Source organism: Nannobrachium achirus (assembly GCF_963921795.1).
Source record: "Nannobrachium achirus genome assembly, chromosome: 2".
Classification (NCBI taxonomy): Eukaryota; Metazoa; Chordata; class Actinopteri; order Myctophiformes; family Myctophidae; genus Nannobrachium; species Nannobrachium achirus.
Window position 1 is genome coordinate 60,389,558 of NC_137811.1, and position 19,933 is coordinate 60,409,490.

At 43.5% G+C, this 19,933-nt stretch overlaps 2 protein-coding genes across 2 annotated transcripts in view; both read left to right on the forward strand.

The window, feature by feature from the left end:
* Positions 1 to 2,144: 2,144 nt before the first annotated feature.
* LOC308299381 (E3 ubiquitin-protein ligase NHLRC1-like) lies at positions 2,145 to 3,380 on the forward strand (the record flags this gene model as incomplete). Its single annotated transcript, XM_080743153.1, has 1 exon — positions 2,145 to 3,380. One exon carries the CDS (start codon positions 2,145 to 2,147, stop codon positions 3,378 to 3,380), a length of 1,236 nt encoding a protein of 411 aa, XP_080599279.1.
* A 1,547-nt stretch (positions 3,381 to 4,927) lies between these two features.
* Positions 4,928 to 19,933, forward strand: part of kif13a (kinesin family member 13A) — a gene marked incomplete at both ends in the record, with an annotated part of 101,287 nt that continues 86,281 nt past the window's right edge. The window contains 2 exons of the mRNA XM_080743165.1: positions 4,928 to 4,982; positions 5,256 to 5,346. Coding sequence (XP_080599291.1) covers positions 4,928 to 4,982; positions 5,256 to 5,346 — 146 coding nt within the window. The remainder of the gene's footprint in view (positions 4,983 to 5,255; positions 5,347 to 19,933) is intronic.

The window sequence follows — 19,933 nt, forward strand, 5'->3', positions numbered from 1 at the left end:
AAGTAGGGTGATTGATGTATGTACTGTATGTGGCAAATTTGGAACTCTATCGAGGTGCCAATTTGCGCCTGTTATTTATAATCACGTCCCGTGGGTTGGTAGTGACGTCATCGAGAACACTGCTCCCTCATTGGCTAAAGGCTCTGCCTTTGTACTGTCAGTCGGATACAAACGGCACCGAACACAGTACCTGCGCTTTCTGCTGGCGCAAGTAATCACTAGAAAGATGCAATCGGAAATTGCAAGTGTGGTTGCTGACGCTTGCTGACGTGACTGTAAGCTAACTGTCATGTGAAGCTTGACCCATTGATTCCTTATTGATTCCCATTGATTCCCTATTGATTCCCTCTCCCATTGATTCCCTATTGATTCCCTGTCCCTGTCAGACAGATGTCTGTCTGTCAATTTCCAATGGCAGCGGGAAAAGTTACCCTAGAAATAAAGCCTCCCCAGGACTATAATGTGTTGCCCTGTTGGGCAACCACACTAACTAGAAAATATTAATTGGAAATTGCAAGTGTGGTTGCCTATCCACTCTCCCATAGAACTCAACTACACTAACTGCACCAGTCAGAATCAGTGACATCACTGATGACATCACTGGACTCCTCACTAGCACCACTCCCCCATTGAACTCAAGTGCACTCAGAATCAATGACATCACTGATGATGACATCAGATTGTGTATCCGGAATACCATGAACAATGGGCTAGAACAATAGTCTGGTTTCCCAACTGGCAACCACACTAATAACATCTGGGGATCCATTCCAATGTAGATCTCAGATGTAGCCAGCCTGTGATCTCAATAATCCATGACTATTGTCTTATGATTTATCTACAGTTCAGTATGATGTATGAACTCCAAGCGTGTGCAAGGTTACAGCCTGATCACAGTCCTATTGACTTCCAAGTTCCATGATGACATTAAAGTTGAATATTTCAGTATTAAGTATAACAAATGTTTTTGAAAAACTAAATACTAGTGGAAGTAATGATTTTTGGCACTTTTATCGCTCCAGCGGTTTACAAGAATGGCTCCAGACAAATGGTAGTGTGTCCTATGTTTTAGTGCGACACATGAAAGGGAGTCACCAGTTTAGCGCCATTAAAGTGGATTTGATTGCTCAATCAGTTGTACATTACGCGGAACAATAAGCGGACCCCAATTTTTATTTTACATGGGACAGATGTCAAGTATCTGATGACTGACGTATGTCCTCAGTTTGTCCACTCAGTTTAAATGGGACACTGTTACCTTAATCTTTCCATGTGTCTGACTAATGACACTAGACAACTGGTATGGAAAGACCTCATGTGGCATCACACACAGTTGTAACATTGTTTACATAATTTTGGTGCACATGCTTGATATAGGCCTGGTCTGTTTCCAATTAAACACATTGAATAAAACACCATTACATGTACAGTATATGCTGTTATTGCATTTACACAATTACCTTTATAGTCTGTTATTCTCTGTGTTTTGCAGACATTACAATTGAAAGTCTCTCAAGTCACCTTGTTTGACCTCTGCAGAGCGTGCTGCAGCAGCAAAGCCACGTGGACTCGCTGATTCTGGAGCTGCCCTTACGATTCAGAGGCATCACATTTCACTCAGTCTGCACACCAGGGAAATGACAGACTAAAATAGCTGCCTGGCACTGACCTAAGACAGGATTGATTTCAGGAACCTGTTAATTGATGTTCTCTGGAGGGGGAGGGGGGGGGGGCATTTAATATGATCATGTGTCATGAGTGTGACATAGAACTATAGATGAGAATGTAATGTAGTTTCCATGCAGATGAAGTTTACATACTGAGAATTATTCTGCATGATTGCATGGCAAAAGGGCTACTGTTTTGTCATGGGGGTAAAAGGTTAGTTGCTGCTTCAATGTGTGCATCATATTTCTTTCCAAGGGAGGGCAGCAAAGATCCTTGGGAGTATATTTATGCAAACTATTCCTGTCACATGACTGTCATGGGGCCTACTGGAGGAGGCACTGTCATACACTGTTACAAGTGCAGTGCTTTCCCCTCTCTGTCTCTCTCTCTCTCTCTCTCTCCGTATCTTTTCCCCTGTCTTTCTCAGCTGACACAGCAGCACTTCATGTCATAGTAAAGTGAAGGATATGTCTATCATGGCTGTCTCTGCTGGATCCACAACTCATGGCCCTCCAAGAGAAGAAGTGACACTCAGAGAAGTCCAGGTCAACCTGCTGGAGTGTAAGGTCTGCTTTGAGAAGTTCAGCTCTCAGCAGAGTGAGCGCAGGCCCCAGAACCTTTCTTGCGGCCATGTGCTCTGTCTGGAATGCGTCCGGGCCCTGTCCCACCCTCTCCTGAGGAAGCTGGAGTGCCCGTTCTGTCGACAGCTGTGCGATGTTGATGCCACCTCCCCGTGCCGGGCTCTCTCTGACCTCCAGGAGCTGCTGCTGTCCAAGTGCTGCCCCAGATCTCCTGTCCCCCACAGGGCGAAGGCTGGCAGCGGCTGGGCCGGGGGCCTGGGCTCCAGGGCTCTGCGTCTATGCTCTGCGTTTGGCGGCTGGGGGACGCTGATCAACCCAACCGGTATAGCCACGTTTGGCTCATCGGGAACGGTCGTGGTGGTGCACGATGGAGAACGCAGGCTGGCTGTCTTTGGTCCTCAGGGCAGGAAGCTGCACAGTTTTGGGCAGAGGGGACGAGGCGTTGGAGAGATCTGCTACCCTGTGGACGTGGCAGTGACCACCAGCGGTTACGTGGTGGTGACCGATGCAGGGGACAGCGCAGTGAAGGTCTTCACCTCTAGGGGGAGCCACGTGTTGACGGTCAATGACTCTTTCCAGGTGCCATGGGGCGTGGACACAGATCTCTGTGGGCACATCCTGGTCACAGACACCCAGGCTGGCTCCCTGTGGCAGGTCACAGTGGACTACGCTCGTGGTGAGACGCTGATGAGCAAAGCTGTCCTCACAGGGCTGCAGCGTCCCAGAGCGGTGGCCTGCTGCCGGGTGACAGGCCACGTGGTGGTAGTGGAACATCTGGATGCTGCCACACATCCTCCATCAGGGCAGCATCTACAGCCCACCAGGCTGACGGTGTTTGACAAAGACTTCCGCCCGCTTTGCCAGACTGACAGCTTTAGCCTGAGCCTGAGGTCAAAGGTGTGGTTGTGTGTGTCGGCAGTCGCTTTCGACAGGGAGGGAGATGTGATTGTGATCGACTCCCAGCAGGGGATGGTTTGGAGTCTGGGGAAGATCTCAAGTGACCTGGTACTCGTTCCCCTCCTAAGAGAGACATTGGTCCGTCCAGTTGGGTTGGTGGCGTTGGCAACAGCACAAGGCGGCACACTCACCATTTTAGACGGTGGTGATCATGCAGTCAAGACTTATGCCTGAGAAGTGACTCCCCAACTTGTGAGCAGTGGCTGTGCATTGTGGAGGAAATGTATGTGATGGAGAGATTCACACATAGACATTAGGGTTAGACATAGACAAGAGGAGTTGTTTCTTGAAAAATTTGAGAAATTGACTGATTACACGACCCGGAAGAATGACACCACAGAGAAAGGATAATTATGGACAATAATATGATGATAATGATGTAAAATGTTGACCCTGTGAATGATTGTGCATGTGACAAAATAAAAATGTATTTAAAAAAAATATTGATTTATGCTTTGTCATCTGGCTCTGCTGTTTTCAGCGCACAACAGGTTTGTGCGACGCCCACGAGGCATACATCCGGACTTACTCAGCTAAATTCAATGCTATAGGCCTACCTATGGCATAATAACGTGACATAATTTGACATATGAGTAGACCTATGGATCATGTGACAAGGAAAGACGAGTCTACATGACTTGGCACAGGAGAGTGTGTGAAATCTATGGTATCAATGGTTAAGTTATGTTTCATATAAAATAGAGCTATATTTATCTCTACAGTAATTGTGGTTTATAGCCTACTGGTGGTATTAAGCATAATCATAGGCTGTGTAAACAATTGTCTGCTGGCCAACTTTTGTGGTTTCAAAATGAGTGAATTTGTCTACAACGCTGCTCGTGTCATGTATATGAAAATAATGTATAATTCAACACAGTATAATGAATGTGTAAATAAATGTGTAAAAGTGTGTGTGTGTGTGTGTGTGTGTGTGTGTTTGTGTGTGTGTGTGTGTGTGTGTGTGTGTGTGTGTGTGTGTGTGTGTGTGTGTGTGTGTGTGTGTGTGTGTGTGTGTGTGTGTGTGTGTGTGTGTGTGAGAGAGAGAGAGAGAGAGAGAGAGAGAGAGAGAGATTGAATGGATGGTGGATGATTGGTGCATGAGTCTTAATTAAAAGTTCCACTCACTGGTTTATACTGTATACCTCTCTCTCCTGGCACAAATCGTTTGACTTCTCAACTCTTCTTTGGCACACTCGACATCGAGCATAAACAGCATGTAGGCAACATTATGGCAACAACATTACATACATGAACGTGTTGCAGGCTGGGCTGTCTTAATTCGTCCACACGGGTTTCCCCTCCTCATGTAGGCTACGGTTCGCATCGGGAGAATTTTTTCTCCCTTTGGCACAGGCGTCCAGTCGGGGGGAGAGAGAGAGAGAGAGAGGACTCTAGCACACACAGTGGAGCTGCTCCCAGTGGAAGATGGCGGTTGGGATGCTGTCTGGGGCTGGAACTAAACACAGTTGGATGGTCTGCTGCACGAGAAGAAGCCCGTTTGGATGGATATACTGACAATGAACGCATTCGTACCGTTTATCCTCGAGGCCCGGACGTGTTGTTCGGGGTTGTTTCGTTTAGGGCGTTCTGCCTTTTGATCCGGCATAAATCTGGGTCTTCTCTTTCGGGGGGGTTTTCGCAGACTACAGACTACAGCTATATATTGATAGCTCGCTTGCTTGCATAGACGGACAGACAGGAGTCATTAAAGTGGACGAAAAATGTCGGATACCAAGGTAAAAGTTGCAGTGAGAGTTCGGCCTATGAACCGCAGAGGTAAGTGCACAGTGACTGATCATCATCAATGATGCTTGCAAGTTTCGATTGATGATGGGCCTTTGGTTAGACTATATAAGAGGCTATCCTGCATTGTCGTTGCCTGTTCGGGGAGTTTTCAAAGACATCATCTCAGTCCGCGACATGAAATATGGGCCACAGATAAAAGTTTAGAGCGGTACGTCTGTACTTATACAGGCGTTTTAATGGGAGATTTATTTTACGTACGATCTCGGCAATGCTTAACTTTTAAAACAAACTTGTCTCCCACAGAGATCGAATTGAATACAAAATGTGTCGTGGATATGGAGGACAACCAGACAGTGCTGCACCCTCCACCTTCAAACACAAAAGGAGAAAACAGGTAAACAGTGTGAAAACATCACACATTTTTTTGCCATCTATTTGTTTGCTACATAAGCCCATTTTCCACTGGCCCAACTCCACACCACTCCACACCACACCGCCCACTTGTGCCAGGTTTTCCACTACAAGGACCTGGGTAGAGTGGTGTGAAAGTGGTACTAAACAGGGTACTAAAAAGTATCCACTCTAGAGTAGGTCTGAGCTAGGCCAAACAGGGCCAAACACTTCATAATGACTGATCACTCACTGACTTTTCATTTAGACCACCAGGATATAGTTGTAATACATGATAATAGATTCTATTGTGTTATAACCACTATTATAATCTATTATAGTGTATTTTAATTATCATAGTAATACATGAATACTTTATAATGTATTATAATCACAGTTATAATCCATTACAGTGCATTATAATTAGGATAGTTGTAATACAAATTTATATTGTATTATAATCACAGTTAAAAGGGTCAATTTGTTTCTTACCGATAGGGGTACTTTTTTGTAATGGAAAATGTAGATATTTGTATATGGTGCGGTGTGGTGTGGTGTGGTGTGGTGCTAAAACTGCAGTCGAAAAGGGGCTATACAGAGAGGCCTATGTAACCACCAGAATGGGTAGAATGTTGTTACTTTGTCATAACGTCGTCGTTTCAACTTTGTGATGATTAGACAGCGGGTCTGATTGACATGTGGAGACTAGAGAGATGTTGTGATGGACTTGTCTTTTATGAAGAACGTTTCTCTAGCTCATTGGTTCTCAAACTTGGGGTCGGGACCCCAAGTGGGGTCCCCAAATTATTGTGTGGGGTCACCAGATGATTAGCTTAATGTAAAAAAAAAGGGTTTCATTCAATGGTAAATAAACCAAGATAAGTGCAGGGTATCTGCACATTTATAAAGTGACAATTTAAGGATTTGGCTCGAGACCATTTTAATACCAAACTGGACAAACTGTCAAATATTAAGTAAGCAAGAGGCGAACATTGTGAGCATGTAGATCTGCTATTTTCACAATATTTATCTGTGGAACCGAGTCACATTAAATGTAATACCTACAATTACAAGTGCTTCAGGGTGGGGGTCCCCAGTTCATATAGGCCTATGTTTATTTTGGGGGTCACGGCCTAAATGAGAACCCCTGCTCTAGCTATGCAGACTAGTCTGCATGGTTGGTTGGGCTTTTTTTTATTATCATAATGGTGAGTGTTGATTAAACTTAAGTGTGATTATTTAGGCCTGTGCTGTGGAGTTGATTGATTTAATAAGCATTGATTTCCACTTGCTGAGCTCATCATTTGAATGTAGGGAGGGAGTTGTATGGTTGTATGCTCGACACATCAGTTGTCTTCATTGATCAAAAACGTATGTTTTTGTCCCCCTCGAATATCAGTGCAAGGGATTATTAATTGACCTTGTGACATTAAGTAGTGTGTGTGTGTGTGTGTGTGCGTGTGCGTGTGCGTGTGCGTGTGCGTGTGTGTGTGTGTGTGTGTGTGTGTGTGTGTGTGTGCGCGCGCACGCACGCACGCGTGTGCACTGGGGGCCACCACAGCCATGCAGATGTGTTGTGTGCAATACTACACACCCTGTCAGACCAGAATGCCTCTTAACAAGCTGAACTATTAGTATTACTGCATCATAAAAGTGTTTGTACTACATTTGATTTCAATGCCAGGCAGTGTCGGAGAAATGTAGTCGTTTTTTTGATTGGTTGTCACAGTATGATGTTGGCGGTGCATAGACAGACAGGTGCGTGCGTGCGTTCGTGCACGTGCGTGTGCTGCACCATGTGGCTTGCTGGATGAGGGAGGCTAAGCATCATCTAATGTTTCACACTGCTGTTGGTGTTGAAAAGGGCCTGATCCTTTATGGAGTGAACAGTCATAAAGATACACAGTGGGGGGAACAATGGAAGTGTGCAGGTCAGCTAAATGCCCTTCTGCTGGCTATGTGCGCTATACCTGCTATGTGCTTTCACACTGCAGCCAGCCAGGGAAGGATGAACTGTCTACCATGACACCTCAGCTGAACCATGTGCTCTATTATTATTCATTTTTTTAAGATTTAGAAATTAGGCAATGTAGAAGTCGAGCTTACAATGTGTTGTTATTTGAGTTTCTAGATACTTTTGAAACCGTTTTCAAAGTTTTGGAAAATGTTCGACATGCCCAAAATAGGGGTGCCAGCCCGGGTTCAAGTTGTTAATACTACATTGTGTTTTCATATTTCACCCAACAACGTCTATACAGAGTGTTAGACAGCATTGCACATGGTTTGGTGCTCTCCTCTGCTGTCACATTTTGTCACCCATGATTAGACAGCTGACCTGATTACCCATGGATGCAAATGCAATCTTCAAGGATGCTCAGTTTGCAAAGGCATCCAGGATTGTTCCCATTGTCCTCGTGCTCTCGGTTGTACCCGTGCTGTTAAGTATTTAATTATTTTCATATGGCTGAGATGCTCTCCTGATGGCTTCAATTGAATGTCCTCGCAGTGACCAGAACCTACTGAGTGACTTTAAGTAGGGCTGGGCAATATATCGATATTATATTGATATCAGGATATGAATCCTAGATATTGGATATTGTAATATTGTGATATGGCATAAGTATTGTCTTTTCCTGATAATTACTTACTAAGCCTTATTTTACACTTCAAAATAGTGAATTTAGCCAATGTGTAAGTAAGATCACAAAGTATTGCGTCGCATCTTGTCATAACTCATTGTGATCTTGTAGAGTGGCTATAAGAAAGAATTCACAATATGATTATCGTCAATATTGTCGATGGTATTTGGTCAAAAATATTGTGATGTTTGATATCGGCCAGCCCTATAAGACATATGAGAGACCAGATACATGTCAGGTATTTTCTCATGGCCCAAAGCCAGTCTTCGTTAATCTGTAACAATACGTCTGCATAGCTACTTGTAATCAGCAGGCAACATTAAGTGGTAATGAGCTTGCAGCTCAAGCGGACAGGCACACACATTAACCATCGGAGCGGGAATTGCCACACACCAGCTCTGTTCCAGGCAATTAAGCAAATCACACTTAAAGCTAACATTCACAGAACAAGATAGAGAACAATGTAACAAAAAGGCCATTGTGGGTGAGAGGTCAACAAAATGACAATGACTGCCAAGTGTACAAGGACAGAACGGTTGAGTCTCAAGCTGGTGTTTGGAACTTGATTTTAGCTCTTTTCATTTCTATATTCTCTCTTGCTTCCTAGTGCGTCATACGCAGCAACACAAATTCCTCAAGTCATGGTTTGTTGCAGTGGAAGTTTCCACATTTGAATGAAAGATTGTAACAACTTGTCTTTCTAGCGTTGTGTTGTACAGAGATTATTGTTGTATGCATTGATGCACTCTTTAATGGATGCAACAGGAATTGGCTCCTCATACAGTGAAGATTTAACTGCTGTATTGGCCCTGAGGTTCCCCATCTCTTGGCTGGGCTTTATCCAAGATCAGGTCGGATACTTTGTCTTTTTAGTGCCGCCATAACTTTGCATAGCTAAAACGGTTTCAGCGGCTTTCCTATTCCGTTGTTACAATTCACAAGTCAATGCATAGTGGCATCTATGATCTTACATCTTCTTTATGACTGGAAACTCGTCTTGCTCTCCCAGGATTGCACGATTTATATTTTGTTCATTCGTTCAGCGTTTTACACCAGTATTGCTTTGATGTGTTTGATTACTGTCATGTCACTAGCCATTTCTGGAAATTAATCGAGACATTGTTTATTAAAAAAAACAAATTGAGATGATCTTGGGGAAGCCAGCGAGAGCCTGTGAGTGGAAATTGCCACAGTTATTCTAAACCATGTAATTTTCCTCAGACCTCTTTTCAGTTTGTGGAACCACAGGAGGGGGATACCCTGATCCCTAAGGCCTAAGCCTGATGTTTGGAGGACACCTGTTCAAATGTGGCTGAAAAATATGTCGGGTTTAGTGGCTTATAACAGCGTGCCAAATATGGCCACGGGGCTAGAGTCATGAGAACTGTGTTTCTCATGGGAATGCTTAGAAGGGGGAAGGCCGTTAAAGCTGTTTTTGTGTTGTGACTCCTTCTCTGGGATCAAGTCGGTGAATGGGCTGGTCACAAAACTGTGACTGTGATTGGTTTGAATCCACCTCACCTGGACCCTCTCCGTCTTGTCTCCTCCCGCTGTTCAGTCAAAATAAAGCATGCCTTAAAATAAATCTTTAGAAATATATGTTTTGGCTGATTATAGTAGTGGTTTCTACAGTAGACTGTACTATAGACATCATCTTACTCAAATCACAAATCAACACCACCATTCATTTTGGACATAGCATTTAATAAATCATACATACTGTTATACATACAGTACATTTAAGCTTTGAAAGATAATTTCATCAGCACTTTCATTAACAGCTCAGTCTGGGCAGGAGTGGGAAAAATAGGTCTCCAATTCTAGTTAAATGCTGTTAACAATCAAATCATTGATTGCATGAAGAATAAAACATTGCTGCAGTCTTGAGTTGACTCAAGACTTTGTATCCGACTATCCGTACTGCTTCTGAGGTTTTGCACAGACCACACAGTCCCGTGTGAACATGTGAGAAATGTAAAGAATGTTAAGAAAGTGTATGGGCTTTCCTTTGAAGGATTAGGAATATTACCCTTGATCTTTACACCATGTGTCATTGTCTGGTGACTTGCACCCCCTCCCCCTCCCCCTCCCCTCAACTGTAATCTCATGGATGGGGTGGAGGTGTGTGGTGAGCCAGTGAAGGTGACTGCAGGGTGACCGCAGGTTTGAGTTTCCTTTCGCCCTCGAGCCCTCCTCGAGTGATGTTCATTCACACAGCCACATTTCTCTCGTCTCTTCTTACCTGTGTGGCGAGCTGGCAGGAATGGCACATTCTGAAACGTGAATCTGGGAAAGCGTTGTTTTTTTTGGAGCTGTGTGGAACACAAGCTCCCTATACGTGGCCGTGTGTGTAGGTATGTTTGTAGGTATGTTTGTGGGTGGGTGGGTCTGTATGTAGCCTGTATGTAGTACCCTGGGTGACCAGAGAGGTGCTGTTGAGTCTAGCCTGCCCTGAGCATCAACTGCAATACACACACACACACACACACACACACACACACACACACACACACACACACACACACACACACACACACACACACACACACACACACACACACAGCTCCACTTCGAACAGAGGTTCGATTTTTTTTCAAGTGCCAGCCTCAACTCAATCCTCCTAGGTTTAGATACAATGGGGCTCGGGTCGGGTGGGGAGGGCGAAATACTTGAGGCTGCCGTCTGTAGAGGAGGGGATCAGGGCTGAGGCATCGGCGTGACGAGGGAAAAACCCCTTCAACACAATGGGGCTGAATTACATCTATCATGTCCCGACGTGTCGGCCCCATGAGATGAGCAACGGTTGAATTCAAGGCCATCAAGACTGTGAAAATGTCCTCTGTATTCGATGTGTGTGTGTGTGTGTGTGTGTGTGTGTGTGGGTGTGGGTGTGGTGTGTGTGTGTGTGTGTGTGTGTGTGTGTGTGTGTGTGTGTGTGTGTGTGTGTGTGTGTTAGGGCATTCACGAATAGTGATTTTTAGTATTCGAATTATTCGACCTCAAAGTATTCGAATAGTTGACAGGACTGGCCCAACTGTCAAATATTAAGTAAGCAAGAGGCGAACATTGTGAAAATAGCAGATCTACATGCTCACAATGCCTTGCGTTGCGAGGCGTTGTGAGCATGTAGATCGGCTATTTTCCTTAATATTTATCTGTGGAACCGAGTCACATTAAATGTAATAACTACAATTCCAAGTGCTTGTCAGGGTGGGAGTCCCCAGTTCAAATATGTTTATTTTGGGGGTCACGGCCTAAAAAGGTTTGAGAACCCCTGGTATAGAGCATTGACAAATTCATCCACCAGGGGCATTAACAACTCATTCTTATGACTTCCTATCTCGCCAAGCTTTATAAACTATATATTTTTTAAAGAGAAAACAATAAAAATAAAAAAGAATAAGCAAATAGTCGACTTCGGTGAGCAACGTCGAATAGTGACTTTGATATTCGAATATGTGGTGAATGCCCTAGTAGTGTGTGTGTGTGTGCGTGCGTGCGTGCGTGCGTGCGTGCGTGCGTGCGTGCGTGCGTGCGTGCGTGCGTGCGTGCGTGCGGGCGTGCGTGCGTGCGTGCGTGCGGGCGTGCGTGCGTGCGGGCGTGCGTGCGTGCGTGTGTGTCTTCATTATACCTACGTTGCAGATGTCACTGCAACTGTGATTTGTTTTTACAAGCATCGCTGATGATTGGAACAACAAAACAACTGAAAGCTTTCAAGGAGACAGAGGGATGTTCGGCAGTTAGCTTGTGTTTCGTTTGCCTTGTACTAGACATCGATGTAGACAAACTATATTGTTCTGTAATCGTCTGTTTTACTGAGGCAAACTGGCTAATGAGCACTGCTTTATACACAACGATGGAATGCTAATAAAATACGTGTTTAGTTGAGTTGAAACTACCGTTTCCTCATGCCCAGGGTTTTAATACTGTAGGAAATAATGTAATGTATTAATGTCAGGGGTTGACATTAAGGGTTTAAAAGCATTTATTTGAGTTCATGTTCATATAAAATTGCATGTAATAAGATGTGCATTGCCTTTCATTTTAACATTGTTTAATGCAAGAGCACACTTTTTTTATTTAATCTAACCCTAACCCTTATTTTTATTTTTTTGTAGGCCAGTTTCAGTTGAATATGATGAAAGTTTGAGTTACAGTCCAGGAATGAACAATGAAGTCTTCATAAACTATTTAGCATAATATTTATTTAATACTTTTAACCAACAAATGCATAAAGGTTGATTAATTTACTCCACTTACATTTAATTTTAATTGTATTATAAAAACATATTATTTTAACTTTTGATTTGAGTTCCATTCACCCCATGGCTTCAATCCCTTCATGTTACTTCCTCAGTCTGAAACTTTAAAAACATAAACAGCTGCTCTCTCTTTTGTTTTACAACAAGAATAGTAATCAGACGTAACAAAAGATGGTTTGTTCTCACTAATGTCTTGCCAGCCGCCCGGCTCAGAATTTAGCGTCTTTGGATATCTGGAGCACCGGGTGAGAAAAGGCAAGTAGGCAGGCCGGTAATAGAACGAATAGAGTAGCTGTCAAGACTAAGAGGTGGAATTCATTGCTGGTGAAATTTTTCCCTGCAGAATTCAGAGACATCCAAGTCCATATTATAAACAAAATTAATGCAGTGAATTTCGCTCATCCAAACATAATGGCTGTAATCTGTGTTGTACTGGTGTCTGGGGCAGTGGGGTCAGGTCAGAAATAGCTAAGGTATGACACCAGTCATGTTGCCATACCTCAGCAACAGGCATGATACATTTATTTTAAGAAGTACATTCTATTTTCCCCCCAGTTTCTACAGTTTCTTGGGCTGGATATGGCAGCCTGGAACTGTTGTTCAAGTGCAGCTAAACGGCAAAATGTTAGTAAACGTGACCATTTTGTAAAATTTTGCATTTGTAGTTATTTTACTGTAATTTAACAACATAATAACCGGCACAGATAGACAAAGAGACATTCATGGATTTATATTTAAAAGTAACTTTTATTTTCCCCCCTGGACCCCCTGGTATGGCAGCTGCATACCCCTGCCATACCCAATTGACGCCCCTTGTCTGGGGAAGTGGTAGGGGTGTGAAAGAATATTCTTTATTCGAATATTCGTTCGAATGTTAACAATAAAAGAATATTCGAAAGTAAAATCTTGAGCTTCGAATTAATTTATATTTAATTAAAAAAAATCTACCGCACTTCTCGCGAGATTCTGGGCGCATGGAACGTTAAAAGGTCCCTGGTCTCGCAAGGCAGAAGTCTCCATTAGCTGCTGCAAAAGTGGGCTGATCTACAAGTCCACAATGCGTCGCTGATCCAATACGCTGTGGGCTTGTACATTAAGGGTGCCTATTTAGCAACACCGTCATACGGCGAAGAATAAACCTCCAGCTGCTTAACTTTCCATTCACACTGTCACTGCATGGCCGTCGTCCGCTCCGCGCAGGGGAGGGGAGCTCTCTCCATTCCGACGGTGGAGAGATGCACTCGCCTTGCAGTGCTTTTAAACTTGATTCAGAATGATTAACGAGTCTATCTGAAACGGGCGACGCATTTGGTAGTGACGGGAAGCCGGACAACGAGACTTCTCCACCGAAAAACACAAAGCATGGATTTCTTCTCTCACGAGTTATTCTCCCCGCACGCAGCCACGGTAAAACTCCCTCCGTCACACTCTTGTAGAAGTTGTAGACTACCTAATTTGGTTCAAACCAAAACATACTCCATTGGTGTGATTATAATTGCTCGTTTCATGTCGTGGCTGTTCCAACTCCATCACAGGCTGCTGCTGTGAGTGTGACGCTTCGCAACGACGATGCTATGCTGGCAGCTGCGTGCACACAGACATCAAACGGGGCTTGAGCCCCTGCCCTTTTAAGAGAGAATTGTCCGCCAAAATGCCCTTTTAGAAATGTCAGCCCCTGCCTCTCTTAACATTCTTTGCACGGCACGTCCCTGACCAACGCGGACTTGGCTGCACGACCGCGACTGTCTCTACAGTTTACAGTTTAGGCATTTTAGCAGATGCTTTTAATCCAAAGCGATTTACAATAAGCAGATAACACATCACAATAATAAACACGTTAATATGTCAGTACACCAACAGCAATATAACAATGCAAATAAAATAAATAATTAAAGAAAAAGGTTTCTTAAAAAAAAAAAGAAAAAAAAAAGATTAGAATAAACAGCTTCGAATTGCGAATGCTTCGAATTATTCGATATTTTCGAATATTCGAATTTATTCGAATCAACGGTGGATTTTCGGCCGAATATTCGAATGCTATTTTTGGCACATTTTCACAGCCCTAGGAAGTGGGTACACTCTAATTTCAAGGTGGACATTACATTTGGTGTAAGTTTCTCTGGGGGGGGGGGAGCTTTTATGCCTTTTTTTATTGATAGGACAGTAGACTAACAGGAAATGGGGAGTGACACGCAGCAAAGGTCATCGGGATCAGGACTCGACCCACAACATGCTGTCAGGTGGTATGCGTCTGGACCCTAGGGTCAAATAGCAAAACGTAGGGTGTTGCCCATTTGTTATGTTAGCCTTTACTTGTTAACCACTTAAACCCTATATACTTTGTGGACCGAGGTCCCCCAGGGGTCTTTTGGTCCCAGTCACCTCCTTTTTTCTCTCTACACCAAATAGCTCACAATGCGTTGCATGAGCTTGTATATTATCTACTATGTTGGCAGAATATCTGCCTGTCTCCTGCATGCCCTGTATAGAGGGGACGCTAGGGTTAATTTGGGTAATTTGTTTCGAATGTGTATTTCCAAACAGCACTTGTGCTGTTGTCTGGCCCTTCTGGACAAAAGTGAAGCCAAATCACACCAGGGAGGGATGGAAAGATGAAGCCGAATCATTTAACTTTTGTAGTGAGTGGCTCATGTTTGTCACTCAAAACCGTTTTCAGACTAGAGGCTCTGTGAACGTGACATCTTTAGCAAGTTAACACCTGCAAAACTATAACACTATGACAGCTATTTTCAGATGGAACGAGTGTGTGTGTGTGCGTGTGCGTGTGTGTGTGCGTGTGTGTGCGCGTGCGTGCGTGCGTGCGTGCGTGTGCAAATCATTCAAGCTCAGAACGTGTCACAATGCAGTGTGTTGTGAGCTTGTAGATCGCCTATTTTGGCTATTACGCGTACAATAGTGAACGACCGATTGTGGGTTTTCAGTGGCCGATGCAGATATTTAGAGAAAAGGCTTTTGGAATAGGCTTATGATATTTGGAGAATCTAATAATAAACATTAATAATGAGAAACAGTAACATATGAACAAATGACGTACATGTCATTGACTTGGATACCGTCAAGTACCAGCAAGCGAAAGAAACCTGTGTCCGCTCTGAGCAGAGCTGTAGTCGGTTACTGTGGGCAGACTAGCGATATCAATAAATCATTACCGATTTATCTATTACGTCAACTGTAAGGAAAATAATTGTATAACTATAAAAATAATTAATGAAGATTATATATATATAAAAAAAAGCCAAATATCGGTCGACCACAGGCATACAATGATGTATATAGGATTACATCATGGGGATCTCTGGGTTCTTACACCTCTTTCAGTGCAGTCTCGCTGGTAGCGTTTGATGGCCTCCCGAGTCCCTATCGTACCATGACGAATCCAACAAGTCCGGCAGACTTCAGCAAATCATGGATGATGTAATCAGGCGTTGAAAGGCGTTGAAATCCTGAATGATTCACTGAGTCATGGGATGTTTGAGGTCCAGCACGACAGGGTGTATACTGCAGTAGTGACAGAGGCCTGGACTGTCTTGCAGACGACCTCCAACTCGGATCAGCTGGCTTGTTTGACGTTGAAGTTCAGGAGCCACTGTCAAGACTAAAGAGTCGACAGTTGTTGCTGGCAGTCTTCTGTGGTCCAACATGGCAAGCTAGCCAGTGGCATAACTTCTCCATCTGATGATATCTAATTTGCTGTAACTAAGCTTGTCATTTACACCTTAATCTCCTCCTTATCACCGATGTGTGACCCCAAAAATTACACATTTATCTCCTCTGGCCTGTGTGAATTCATGCCCTGAACTGGGTTGGGAACGCCATTTCCACTTCTACTTTAGGACTGCAAATTTATCTTTTAGATCAGTAGTTCTCAAACTTGGGGACGGGACCCCAAGTGGGGTCCTCAAATTATTTTGTGGGGTCCCCAGATGTTTAGCTTAATGTCATTTTCTTTTCTCAGTCAATGGTAAACAAACCAACACACAGTATAAGTGTATACAGGGTATCTGCACATTTATAAAGTGACAATTTAAGGACTTGCAAGACCGTTTTAATATCAATGGCCAAACTGTCAAATATTAAGTAAGCAAGAGGCGACCATTGTGAAAATAGCCAATCTACATCCTCACAACGCCTTGCGTTGCGAGGCGTTGTGAGCATGTAGATCTGCTATTCAAATATCACAATATTTATCTGTGTAACCGAGTCACATTAAATGTAATACCTACAATTCCAAGTGCTTGTCAGTGTGGGGGTCCCCAGTTCAAATATGTTTATTTTGGGGGTCACAGCCTAAAAAGGTTTGAGAACCCCTGTTTTAGATCATTGAGGGGTTTGTTTTAAGTAAAGGGAGACAGAGAGAAGAACACAATGATGGACTGGAGAGATGACCTACAGCAGAGAGGAGAACACAAGAGAGATGACATCAGAGGTCATCAGCCAAGACGTTGCAGTTATGTAGTCAGCACATGAATTGCCTGAGCAGCGAAGCTAAATGTTTTAATGCCTAGAAGATTATGCTGTCTGATTTTCCATATATTTGAGCTGATTATAATTCTAGGTTTCATAGCATATTTCTTTCATCGTTTGCTAAGAAAATCCCACAGCCAGATTTTTTTCCCCCATCCAAAGCCCAATACATGTATACACATAGAACACAATACATTATCGTACAAATGTAAGAAAATACAACACGTTTAAACAAAGACAACAATGCAGCAGCAGTCAGTTCGGAGTTGTTTTCACTCCTCCTGAGCAGAACAGTAGGGTTCTGTTTTTTGCCTTCCTTGTCTGCCTGTGGCCCAAACCGACATGGCCAACATGTGCTGTTTAAAAGTCTTTCTTTACAACTGCACTCTAATGCCCTCTGTTTGCGCGTGCGCTCTGGTGATACTTAAAGGTGCTGGAGACGGACACTCACTCAACTTTCCTCTGCAAAATAAAGGTGGTGTGGGCCTGGAGCAGACGTGAAAATTGCAGTGGCTGTGCACCGGTCGTGTTTGGGAGGTGGTCTCGTTCATCTAGAGACGCACAGACGACCAAGTGCAGTTGAACTTCCCAAAAACAAACCCTTCTCCAAAATGACAATGCAGCTCTGTCCAACAGCTGCCCTCAGGAATGTTCCCTTTGTCTTTTCCATTTTCTCTCCCCGTCCTGAGCACAAATAATCAACCTTTCCATTCAGTAAGATGTTGTTCTCAAGAGTTGGGACCGTGCTCGGCAACGTTGCAACCTTTTCTCAAAGACGTGGACCGAGGCGCGTGTTCCCATTAACGGAAAGTACTGTGCGAGGCTGATAAAATGATTGAATTCCCCAGAGGCCTGCTTCCCCCTGTTTGTCTGCGGGGCGGGACTGTGTTTGCATCTCAGTGTGGAAATGAGGAAAGATGGCGCCCCCCCACCCCTCTCTAGCTCTGCAGGACCTCGATGGGAATGCTGTTCCACTTGTTGTTCTGTATTTGTTACAGAGTTTTAGGCCATAATGACTTTGGTTTTCCTCGTCATGTGATTTTCTCGAAATGCCTAATTTCTTTTGAAGTCAGCCCCTTTGTGTTTACACACATTTCATTTCATGGCAAGGAGATGTTTATTGCTGGCGTTTACATCACTTTCAGCCTGGCTGAGGGGTGAAGTGGAGCCAGGCGACATCAACACAAGTTTTTACAAATTACTTACAATCTGTCTCTCTGTCTGGGAAGCCATCATTAGGTCGTTAGGATTCATCGTACACAAGCAATTTACAATTTACAACGCTTTTAATCCAAAGCGACTTACAATAAGCAGGTAATATAATAAGCAAGATAATATGTCAGTACATCAACAACAATATAACAAATGCATAGGAATATCAATCTAGAAAAACAATAACATAGGTAGACCACGCACCTAATCAGTAGTAAAAAAACTTTTCTGAAAACTTAAAAAATGCTATCTAGCTTCATGTATGGTCATTGAGGGAAGGGGAGTGTTACAGTTGTGCTACGGGTTTAGGTGGAGTCTGAATAGGTGAGTCTTCAGTCCACGGCGGAAGCTAGGGAGGGAGTCTGTAGTTCTAAGTTCTAAGCAAGGTATCCACATCCAACTTTCTTTAAAAAATTGCCGATCTACAAGCTCACAACAAGGCCACGTTGTGAGTGTGTAGGTCGGCTATTTTCGATGATTTTGTGATGGTTGCACCACCAGACGCAGCCTCATCAGGGTGTTTTTTGTAATTGATGACTTACTTCCTGGTTTGTATTGTCCCCTGTCCACCCCAGCTTCTATTCATTTAAGTGACAGCCACCAAGTGGACAGGGTCAAAGGAGGAGTGTCCCAGCAGTAAATGTGTCACTTCAGTTCCCCTGGGGAGCGGAGTCGGGCCCTATTATTGACCAAATGATGAACTTTGCATCTCTTTCACTTGTTTTCCACCTTCTAATCTTTACAAAAATGGCAAACTAAATGAAAAATCAAACCTCGGTTCGAAGTGGAGCGGTGAATCTGAGCAGCTATACCCTGTGTGTGTTGCTAAATGCCTAAACTGTAAACTGTGCCTGTGAGTGAGTGGTGAGTGTGCCTGGCCTGCACAAAACAGCGCCCCTCCTTTAACTAGTGTGTTGTGTGTGGCCACTCAAGGTATTGCCAGGCTACGGACACGGCCAGCCAGCCAGCCAGCCAGCCACCCAGCCACCCAGCCACCCAGCCAGGGACATACCCACGGACATACCTGTCTATTGGGAGCGCTTTCACCGCTCCAAAAATATACAAAGATATTTATACTGGAGCTGGAACCTTGCACACAGCACCTTCAATACCTCAAGTGTGCTATTGGACCAACTCACACATTTTGTTATCCTGTCTTACTATTGCTGCCATTCTTTAATTATTTGTATCTACTGTATGCGTGAGCGTATAGCTCTGCTATTACCGCTATTCATCGTACAATGTAATAGGGCTCAAGTGGTTAGGGTCTCATTGCAGACATGGTCAGTTGTCCAGTGTGTAGAACACAGTAGATAGTACCGTTGACCCTAGTTATAATATAGGTGTCAGAAATGACAAGAGAGGATTTAACATGACTGTGTAGTGGTGTTTAGCATTTTATTATGGAAACTTAATAGTCCAGGCAAACTAGCGTTTTACGAGAAAGTAATTGTAACAGAATTTTTTTCACCACACATCAGTTCTATGAGGTGTCTAGAACAACATACTAAAAGTCCTAAGAAATCCCAGTTGCGGAAATATGTTTGACAGCTAGGGTAATTTTCAGTCTCATTCACTTGCTATACACTACACTATAAAGGCAAAAATGACTCCCAAAAAATCTGCTTTAAGTGGGATGTGAGGGGTCAAACTAGGGTTTTTTAATTATTCTGAATTCATTGCAAGCATTTTTTTTGCATGAAAAATATTCCTTGGGCAAAAAACGGACCCCAAAAGGCAGTGAAAATTGATGACTCATCACTAAACCATCGTATTGTGGGGTCATTTCTTGCCCAAGGAATGTTTTTCATGCCAAACAAATGCTTGCAATGGATTCAGAATAATTAATAACCCCTAGTTTGACCCCTCACTTCCCACTTAAAACAGATTATTTGGGAGTCATTTCTTCCTTTATAGTGTAGTGTATAGTAAGTCTTGGATTAATGTCAATTAAACATATTTCCGCAACTGGGATTTCTTAGGACTTTTAGTA